Source organism: Equus caballus, chromosome 12 (assembly GCF_041296265.1).
Source record: "Equus caballus isolate H_3958 breed thoroughbred chromosome 12, TB-T2T, whole genome shotgun sequence".
Lineage (NCBI taxonomy): Eukaryota > Metazoa > Chordata > Mammalia > Perissodactyla > Equidae > Equus > Equus caballus.
In genome coordinates, this window is record NC_091695.1 from 24,472,238 (window position 1) to 24,483,851 (window position 11,614).

General features: G+C 35.9%; 1 protein-coding gene across 1 annotated transcript; it reads right to left on the reverse strand.

Annotated features, from left to right (window-relative positions):
• Positions 1–336: 336 nt before the first annotated feature.
• On the reverse strand, positions 337–1,269 carry OR5G36 (olfactory receptor family 5 subfamily G member 36). The gene is given in 1 exon segment (NM_001391246.1): positions 337–1,269. A coding segment is annotated over 1 exon segment (933 nt).
• Positions 1,270–11,614: the final 10,345 nt, after the last annotated feature.

The window sequence follows — 11,614 nt, forward strand, 5'->3', positions numbered from 1 at the left end:
TTGCTCTTTCCATTATAACTTTTAATTTTCATTCCTGAATTAAATAGTATTCACACACTCACAAATGTACAAATATTCATCCAAGTTTTCTTTCTACTATATTTTCACATTTGTATTCTCAATCCGCCTCAGTATTATTTTGACACCCATTATGTCACAGAGAACAAGACAAAGGGAAGAAAATATTTAAAAACTATTTCATTTTTAAGTACCTGTTAACTGACAGAGGCAGGACACACATACAGCCTCTGACTTCGAGGATAGTGTTTTTATCACTATACATCCTGCACCAACATCTATGGTGAAACACAAATAGAGTTCTATTTTATCTACCTATTAGAGAATTTTTCCTTTCAACCTTCTCCTGAAGGCATCTTTTACTTCCTTGTTCTTCAAGCTATAGATGAGGGGGTTCAACATTGGGATTACCACAGTATAAAATAGAGAAATAGGTTTATTGATATCAAGGGAGGAACCTGAGCCAGGCCGAACATAGATAAAGAAAAGAGTCCCACCTAGGATGGAGACAGCTGTCAGGTGAGAACAACAAGTACAGAAAGCTTTTTGCCTCCCATCAGCTGTCTGGATCTTCAAGACGGCCACCAGGATGAAAACATAGGAGACCATGATGATCAGGCCACTGAGTACTCCTATAGCTCCAGCCAAGATAAGAAGCACTAACTTATTAATCCAGGTGTCTGCACATGCAAAGGAAAGAAGTGGTGAAATGTCACAGAAGAAGTGATTGATAATATTTGGACCACAGAAGGGTAAGCAAAAAGTGAGAGTTGTGTGAGTCATTGTGCTTATCAGACCTGTGGCATAAGGTCCTACCACCAACTGCATACAGACCCTCTGCCTCATAAGGAGTGTATACAACAAAGGCTTACAGATGGCCATATACCGATCATATGCCATGGAAGCAAGGAGCAAACACTCAGTTGCAATAAAGAGACCAAATGACCACATCTGTGCAGCACAACCCATGAAAGAGATTCCTTTTTTTTCCGCAAAGGTATCACACAGCATCTTGGGGGCAATGGAAGAGGAGGAACAAATATCTACAAAGGACAAGTGGCTAAGGAAAAAGTACATAGGAGTGTGGAGGCTGTGATCAATCCATATGAGAGTGATCATCCCCAAGTTACCCCCCAGTGTGACAAGATAGACAAGGAGAAGCATGATAAAGAGGACAATCTGCTCAGGAAGATGATCTGTGAGGCCCAAGAAAAGAAGTTCAGTTACTGCTGTCTGATTCTTATCTTCCATTGGTTAGTTGTAATCTGCTACCTTAAAGAAAAAATCATTAAAAAATCAATCATTAGCAGCTAAAAATAATATTTTAAGCAAATAGATTATTTTTAAAATTTCTATAACAATTACTGAAATGTTGTTCAACTGGAAGACAATGTTCCTAGATACTAGGTCTGGGAGTTGTACAAACATCATGTTTAAGCTTGGGAATTCACCCTTGAACTGTTTGGAGTTGGTACTCTCTCCTATAAGAAGAGGTGTGCAACTCTATTATCCACAACTTCCTCAAGTTATAAAATTGTATTTGAAATGAGAATTACTCTCCATGTTTCGCCTTACTGTATGAGGGATAATAAAACCCACTGGTGAATATCTGTACTGGAAATACTGTACAAACCAATGAGATTCAGATCGTAATATTAGACATCTGGGAAAGCCTAAGAGGTGAGTCACTGTTCCCATTGAATGATTAGTACCATTCTAACATTATTAAGACCTAATTTATATCTGTGTTTATCAATCTGTTTCCTAGTACCACTTGTAATAAGATGTGGGAAGGATAATGCACACATTTGACAAAGAGGTTACACACTCTGAAGATCAGTAGAAATAATGAAAGATGTTTATGTTTTATAAAGAGCAGCTCTGAAAAAGAGAGAATAGTTTTAACTTTGACAGTTGTAAAGACAGAAGAGGCAACACGAGTGAAGAATATAAAATGATAAATTGAGAGCAAAGGTGGGGGGTAGAAATTACTCCCAACCACATAATTCCAATAAAGGAATATTATGCTTTGGGACGAATGGAGAGGCACTGCCTTTGAGGGCAAGTGATCTGGCACATGTTCGACAGCAACTTGTCATAAAAATTGTATAGAAAATTAAGCATCTGTTGGGCCAAAATGATATAGAATTATTTTATGTAATTTTCTTTATTGTATATGAACTTATTTTAAGGCACTTATGCCAAAATCTGTTTGGCACTATCAATTGTAGTAATATTGTATGTAAAACATCAAATAAATAATACTTTATGCAAGGAACACCCCCTAAGAAAATATTACTTTCTGACTCATTAGTGAAGGAAGAAAAAATAAATCTTTAAAATTCTGAGAGAAAGATCATTATGCAGGATAATTTATATGAAAAAAATCTGATTTTAAATATTACCATTTCAAATAATGTCTTCTTTAAAATAAAAACAATATCCTACTCTTGAATTATGCAAATTAATAATTGGTGTTTCATATATGATATAAATAATGACTGTATCTATTAAATTTATGCTCATGTTATTACTATCATGATTATTTGTTTAGTGTTATGTGGAGTATATTTTCAGCAGTCACAAAGACAGTGATAGGCATACAGGAGCATTGTCCATGGCCGTGAATATTTCTGTCTATGCCCATCCAAATATCCCAGTATAGGTGTGTGAGGGTGGGGGTAATACAGACAGCTCCTAGTTTTGGTACAGCCACTCACCCTTTCTCTCCTTCCTTCCTTTGTCTCTTTCTTTTATTTATTTGAGTATAAGTCAATGTGAGTCCTCTATAAAATGAGGAAGATGATCTCTATACCCTTTCATATCTAACATTGTGTGACTTTAGAATTCTTCATGAACACTGCTGTATCTCTATATCATAAAGAAATAAACAAGAAATTCAGTTCAGAAAAGTCACATAAATGAGTAGTGTTGTCTCACAAGGATGTAAACAAAATGCCAAAGTCTGCTTTCTTTAGAGAACTTGGAGTGAGGAGGTTATATTCCTGAAGTTCTACCTCATCCTGATGTTTGGCCACCATATTTCAAAAACTTCATATTATCCAAAGTGAAATGTACTCACTTCTTCGAGGATATCCTTTGTGTAGCTTCTTTAACTGCCTCAAAGGAAATGATCATTTTCTAAAAGGAAGGATAAAACGTTCAGCTCCCTTCATGACGGTAACCTTTCCTTAAGGGCATGACTTTCTAAATGCTTGGTGAAGAAGACAAATCCCCCATCTTGAAGAGCTTAGGAGTAGAGATGCTATTTGACCTGCACATTGATTCATATATTGCACAGAATAAGTGTCATTTTCTTTGGAGTTTTCAATAGTTTAGAGCCAGTTCCCCAAAGAACTACAACCTCAAGTGTTTACACCTGAAGGAACAAAATTAACACAATCTTGATGGCATTTGGACCAGGTATTATTTCCTAATTGTGTATTTTCTCAAAGAGAGGATTCCTAAGAAACAATATACAGTTTTCCCCTGTTGGGAGCTTCCTTTGCCAAAAGAGATCTCTTTTTCTGTCAGTATGGAGTGAGATATTGAGCAGCTAAAACTATCTGGAATGAAGTAGGTTGCTCCTGGATGGAAATTGCAATTCCACAGCTTACTTTTTGTGTCATTTTGAGCAAGTTTTTAAATATCTTGGTGCCTCATTCTCTTCATCTCTAAAACAAAGAAAAATGATTTCCAGCTCTAAGAGATGTTGGAAGGATTTAATGAAGTAATACATTTAAAGTACTTCATAGAGTGTCCAGGATAGAATCATTGCCCATCAGTGTCATCTAGTATTATTAGAGATCTGTAGCATAGGTTTTGGGGAGACAAAACCTAGACATGAAAATAAAACAATAGTTCAAAGGGGAATTTACTTATCTTTAGGAAAATATTTTTTTAAATGTTCACTGGAATCCAAAGGAAGGGTAGATTCCTGTAAACCAGAGTATATGAGAAAATGTTCAGAGAAGGAATTGGTCTGGAAAGACAAGCAAAATTTAAATAAATCAAAGTTAACAGGAAAGGCAGTCCAGGCAGTGCTAAGGAGATGAATAGAAGCAGGGAAGCAGGAAGAGAAGAAAGGAAGTTTTGGGCATGGAAGGGTCACAAGGGAGAGAAGAAATTATAGAGTCTAATGACATAGGTTGAACTATCTCACTCACCACCTTCTCTGAGAACATTATTGTTTATCCCTAGAAGAGCTGTTATCTCATATTATCAACCTCCATAACATTTCATTGGTAGTTTGTAGATAGCTCAAAGTATCTATCTCAGAAGGTTGTCAATAATTGGTGTTCTGTGAATATTTGTTGAATTACTGGAAAATAAAATTCAAAAATCTATAATTCACAACTGCTTATATTTAACATTTAAGATTTTACTATATACTTTTGATTAAAGATGTCAAGGAAAAAGTATTTCTACCTGTTATTCTCCTGAAAATTAATTAAAAGCAATAGAAAAACAGCAAAAACAGAGTAAAAATAGAAAATGGCATTCATTAAACATGAAAAGGAAAAAGTAATATGGAAAATAATAGGAAAAATGTGAACAATTAACAGGCAAAATTCTTCTTTATTATATTATTGAGAATAACAACATCCATTCAGTGACATAGCAAGGTTGAAAAAAAATAACAAAATTCTATCAGGTTATGAGAAATAAGCTGGGTGAGTCCAGGAAAGAAAATGATATGAGAATTATGAGTCATATGAAACACAATAGGAAGGGATTATAGACAATTTGAAATAATCATGGAAGACATTCGAGAAAACTAAAAAAATAAAAATTTAAAAACAAACTATAACTTCAAATAGTTTAGAGAAAAATGATTAATAAGGCAGAAAGGAAAATGTAACATACGGATAATTTTTATCTCTGAAGAAGAGAAATGTAATATTAAAAAACAGTGAGAAGATCTGTACTATGAAAAAAAGGTAAATAAATATATCTTAAGAAAAAATATAAAACTACACAGTTTATTCTGATAAAGTGTCTGGACTTCATTTTTTTTTATCCTGGTAACAGTGGTTTATAACATTATATAAATTTCAGGTGTACACCATTATATTTTAATTCCTGTGTAGATTACATCCATGTTCACCAACTAAAGACTAATTGCAATCCATCACCACATACATGTGCCTAATCACACCTTTTACCCTCTTCCTCCCCACTGCCCCTCTGGTAACCACCAGTCCAATCTCTTTCTCTATGTGATTATTTTTGGTTATTTTTATCTTCTACTTATGAGTGAGATCAAACTGTATTTGACTTTCTCCCTCTGCCTTATTTCACTTTGCATAAGACCTTCAGGGTCCACCCATGTTGTCACAAATGCCTGGACTTCATCAGTCCTTATGGCTGAGTAGTATTCCACTGTGTATATATACCACATCCTCTTTATCCATTCATGTCTTGATGGACACTTAGGTTGCTTCCAAGCCTCGGCTATTGTGAATGATGCTGCAGTGAATATATCGGTGCATGTATCTTTACACATTCATGTTTTCATATTCTTTGGATAAATACCCAGAAGTGGAATAGCTGAATCATATGGTAGTTAAATTCTTAATTTTTGGAGCAATTGCCTTTCAGTTTTCCATAGTGGCTGCACCAGTTTGCACTCCCACAAGCAGTGTATGAGAGTTCTCTTCTCTCCACATCCTCTCAAACACTTGTTTGATTATAGCCATTCTGACAGGAGTGAGGTGATATCTCATTGTAGCTTTAATTTGCATTTCTCTGATAGTTAATGATGTTGAACATTCTTTCATGTGCCTGTTGGTCATCTATATATGTTCTTTGGAGAAATGTCTGTTCAGATCTTTTACCCATTTTTAATTAGGTTATTAGTTTCTTTTGCTGTTGAAATGCATGTGTTCTTCATATATTTTGGATATTCACCCCTTATAAGATATACAGTTTGTAAATATCATCACCCAATTGTTAGGTTTCTTAATTGAAGAGGAAAGAAATGTCAAATTTCATTCAAAATTATCCACAATATCATTCCACACTGCATCCATTACAGTGAATACTCTTATAGATAAACCAAGATTGGAAAACTGGGTATTATAGGAAATGGTGATATAACAATAGGAATATAATCAGTAATAATACTAATACTAGTACTAATAATGTAGTAACATAGTCAATGAGAACTTTAAATGAAAGAAGAGCAAGTTTTAAAGATACTTGTAGCCCACCAATATCCTCCTCTCAGTGCAGGAAGCTATTAAATACTGCTTAAATGTGATAAATACAATATTTTATATGTAAGTATATTCTAAGAAAGAAAATTTGCCACTAGGAGTATTAGGGATAACAATATAATCTATCAAAATCAGGCTAAGGAAGAAAAATAAGAAAAATATTAATGTGTTAATATTAACATCTTTCACACTGATATGGTTTTAAGGTATTAATTCAATAACTAGAAGTTTATTCTATACAATGATAAAGGTTAACATCAAAAAACAAAAAATGAATTATACAATTTTCAAAGTATCAGAAGAAATATATATACTCTACTCATGCCCTAAACATGAAAGAATCATAGCATGAAGTAAAATATTTTTAATAGAAGTATTAAGAGCAGAAAGTTTTAAAAATGAAATGGTATAGCTAAGACAATTTATGATCCTAAATTGGGGTGATATGACTTTGATTTTCACTGTCTTCCTCACTTCTCTGCTCAGTAACCCTTTTTGAGTCCAGAATCCAAACGTTGAAATGTAGCTAAGAAGTAGCTGTTAAGAGGTGATATATGGACTTACAATATCTGATCTCAGTATTCCCCATATTTTATTTGAATCAGATTTGTAAACCGCCCTGAAATTAGACAGGGTCATTCAAAAGTAGAGATGATCACTTATTCCTCTGGTGAGACGAGTGGGTGATGCAATTGTCCCAACAATTACTACCTAGGAAAAAGGAGGTTTTAAAATCAGCTCTTGGCTATATGTCAGGCGCTAGGGAAAGTGTGAACTAGAAGCTGTTTACAGTCACTACATTGTTAATATAGCAGACAGTGCTTCACCCTTATCATTTCAGTGCATCACTCTTATCATCTCAGAGCACATCAGCCCAACATTCAACCAGCAGCATCTGCATTTCTTCACTTGAAAACTACTCTTCCTGCTGCTCTTCTGCCTGCCCAGCAAGCAAAAAGTGCCAGAAAATTAGCATCTCTCAGAAACAGCTCTCCACCGAAGACTGGTTTATGTACAGGCTCCCTGCAGAGCAAGTGGGATTAATGTGATGCGTGGATTTTTCACACTGGCACCCAGAGATCTCTAGCAAGATTAGCCCTCAGTTGCCCACTGCAGCAATCTGCTCATGAATACATTAAAGCAGTAATTCAAGACAGAAGTATTCTACATATAATCATAAACGTAACCACTAGAATAGAGAAAAACAGATTAGAAAGTTTCCAAATTATTAGAAGGAATACATATCCTTACACCACTACTCCCAAAATAAAAATAGGACAATTTAAAGCAGAGAATATTAATTTATTATCATTCATTGACTCACTTCCTAACTCTTAAACCACCTCTCCTTTGCCTCCTAAATAAACTGCCCTCACTGGAATCCTTATCTCAGGGTTTGCTTCTGTAAAAACTCAAGCTAAGACAGCTGTACCAGAATCGGTCCTTTAGAAGTAGGTTCTTGGGATGGGATTCTGTAATCAGATCACTAATGGACAGAAGGCAACAACAGCACATTGCTAGTGGAATAGGGTGGTCGGTAACCACCTGCACATCCTAGCACTGCAGTCCTAAGACTCACCTGCAGTGAACTGGGATGTGGTTCAGGTGAAAAATGTGCACTGATTTATGCATTATCTCTAGAATGTGAGAGATATGGGGAGCAATGGTACTATTACGAAGATGGTTGTTGTTGAATGCCTTTAACATGCTGAAGGATGAAAATATTGGACTCAGGTCAGAAAATCTCAAACTCAGGATATGACATCAATGTCAGAAAGCAGCATTGAAAAATATCCTCATCTCCTACAATTAGAGACCAGACAGTACAAAAACTCAACCCAAGAACATTATGGTGAAAAAGAGAATATTAAAGAAGCTGAAATGACTGCCTCTGCTATCTCTTGTACAAAAGTCAGGACTCTGATATGGAAGGACTTGGACAGTGAAAATTGGGAATAAGACATCTATGTGGGATGTGTTTGAGATATTCCATTTCCCCTAATGTCTCTAACTGTAGGAGTGGCCTTCTCTGTTTTGCTGGAAGACTCTAGTCTTCTTTTAACTTTGAGAACATAAAGAGGCCTCACCAGTGTCAGATGCTTCACAAGAAAATGAAATGCTTTTCTCAAGATCTAGCCCCACCTCCCTCACAGCTTTGAGACATAATTACCAGAGGAAAGGTTCAAAATGGTATTGTCTGATCACTAAAGAAAATTGGTCCTGCTTTGGAAGGAAAAGCATTATTCACAAAAAGAGTTATAGAATGTGGCTAAAAAGTAGCAGCCAGGACTGGAAAAACATGTGGTGGTATACATCTTGAGGATAACAAGCTTATATAAAGCTGGGTAAGGAAGAATTTACTTACATGGAAGGACTCCACCGTCTCAGAAATTAGTTTGCAGGCAATACACCAGGAGCTGACGTGAATGCACTATTTGGATGTCTCCTTGAATCTTGGAAAAATTGACAGCCTACACTAAGTAAGGTAGAGATACCAGTAAGACCATGACAGAGAGTTGAAGAAGGGGCCCAAAGGCTCACAGATATAGTTATCCTTGAAAAAGATTTGAGATATAAGACCAGAGAATGTTTCAGGTAACTATATTCTGTAGAAAAGACCCAAAGGACAGTCATTCCACTAAAGCAATAAAGAAAAACACTAGAGAGAGGGATTCCAGCTTGCTGAGAAACTCAGTTGTGTGAGGTAGTGTTATGGATTTTGGCTTCCTGGAATCAATGGGGATGATAGGATTCCAGAGCACTTGAATCCAGAAATGAATGCCACTACCCAAGCCATAAAGGATGCAGCAGAGGTAGTCACATTTCTATTTAGTTCAATACCTGGCACAAATGAGGTGGCTCCTAGAGAATCACAGTAGCCTGCCTCAAGTTCAACAATGTGCTTCACCAATAGTAGTGCTATTCTATACATGGGATCACTTATAAGGTCTCTAGTAATGGTATGCAATCAACAATTTGGGGAATGCATTATTTTCTCTTCTGATTAGAAAAGAGGACTCAGAAACAGTTTCCATTCATGTGAGATGAACAATGATATTCATTTACAATTTTGCCTCAAGGCTAGGCTAACTCCCCTGCCTTCCTTCATAATATAGTCTGAAGATACCTGGCCACCTAAACATCACTCAAAACCTTACATTGACCCCCTACTTTGATAACATCATAAGGATAAAGCAGGTTCCACAAGCGGTTGCTAGAACGTTGGAGGGCAGGGCAAAATATGTGCTTTAGCAGGTGGAAGATAAACCCTATTAAGACTCAGGAACTTGACACTTTGGGAGAGTTTTTACAGGTCCAGCAGGTAGGGTGATGCTGGAACTGCCCCTCCAAAGTAAAATTCACTAAGAACCAGCATCCAGGTCGATTCCTTGGGTTTTGGAAGCAACATATTCCACAACTAGGAATATTTCTTCAACCCATATACCAAATGGCACAGAAGGCAGTCATCATTAAGTGGAATGCAGAGTAGGAAAGGGCTCTGCTGCAAGTCCAACTTGCAGTACAAGCAGTCTTGCCACTTAGGTGACATGATACAACAGACTGTACGATGAAAGTTTTAATAGTGGGAAAAGAAGCAGAAAGGAGTTTACCACAAGCTTCAGTAAGAGAATAACAAAGGTCAAGAGCTTCAGGAGCAAATACTTGCCATTTGCAACAAAGAATTGTATGTCTTTTGGGAAACAGCTCCTGGTCTATTTCTGGACCCTGATAAAGAGGGAACACTTGCACGAGCGGCAGCATGTGAGTATGCCTCCAGGCTTGCTATAATAAGCTGCATCCTGTCAGATCCTCCAACAAAGTCAGATGGGCACAGCAGCGATCTGACATAAGATGAAAATGATACTTCCAGATTGAGCCCAAGCAGGACCAGAGAGCAAATGTGTATGAATAAATCCTCTCCTTTCTTACCTCCACTACAACCTTCACTAAAATAATCAATGTCAATAGGTTGTTACGTATCCTTTATAGTTCTTCATATGTTCATTTACACCTACATATATATGTATATTTTATTCATTATTTAGGTTTCGCCCTTTTTCTTAATGCTCACTGCTACACATTGATCTTCAACTTGATTTTTTTTTTCACCTAACAGTGACTGTATACAATAGTTCTTTCCAGGTCAGTACATGATTACCTAATTCAGTCTTCTCTTTCACTGAACAATGTTTTGACAGAAAAAAAAATGTGCTTTCCTGAGCCAGCCCTGGTGGCTTAGTGGTTAAAGTTTGGCACACTCTGCTTCAGTGGCCCAGGCCTGGTTTCCAGGTGTGAAACTACACCATTTATCTGTCAGTAACCATGCTGTGGTGGGGGCTCACATAGAAGAACTAGAAGGACTTACCACTAGAGTATACAACTATGTACTGGTGCTTTGGGAAGGGAAAAAAAAAAGAGAGAGGAAGATTGGCAATGGATGTTAGCTCAGGGAAAATCTTTCTCAGGAAAAAAAAAGCACCTTTCTTGTAATGATGGATATTCAAGTGATTTATTTTATTTTTTTATTTTTTTGCCACTACATATAATGCTGAGATATATGTAATCTTAGGCCTTCACGTTTATATTTGTGTAGTGTAGAGTTCTATGGAGGTCCCTAGGTCAAATGCCACATATATTTTTCATTTTAATGGAAACTACCAACTGACTTAGTGGAAATGCAGTAATTCATACTACCGTCAAGAAATAATGAGTATACATAGACAAAAAGGAAGCTAACCATCATTGAAAATTATCAATGCTTCCTTTTCATTGAAGGGCATGACATTCCAATTTTCATTTTATTTCACTTACTTGACAAATAACAACGCTGGAAAATTTTTCCGTACATTTTGGCAAGTTTCATTCCCATATCTGTGAATTGTCTGTTCATTTGTTCATTTATCTATTCTTTTTCTTTGTAATTGTGGATTTTGAAATTTTCTTTGAAAATTAAGTATATTACCCCATTGTTTGACACAAATGCACAAATATTTTCTTTCATTTTATTATTTGCCTTTAAAAGTTGTTATGGTGCTTTGATCTTTTCATTATATTTTTTAGTTTTCCTATATGGATTAAATAGTATTCACATACCCATGACTGTACAAATAATCACTCAAATTTTCTTCCAATATATTTTCACATTTGCATTATCAATCTAATTCAATATTATTTTGAAACCCCATCATATCACAGAGAACAACACTAAGGCAGAAAAATATTTAAGTATCCGTTTTTTCAAATTATCTGTGAACTGGCAGAGCCAGGACTCACATAGCTTCTGATTTCCAGGATAGTATTCTTTTTGCTATATATTCTGCATGAACATTTATTCTGTAACACAAATAGACTTCTATTTTACCTACCTATTAGAGAAT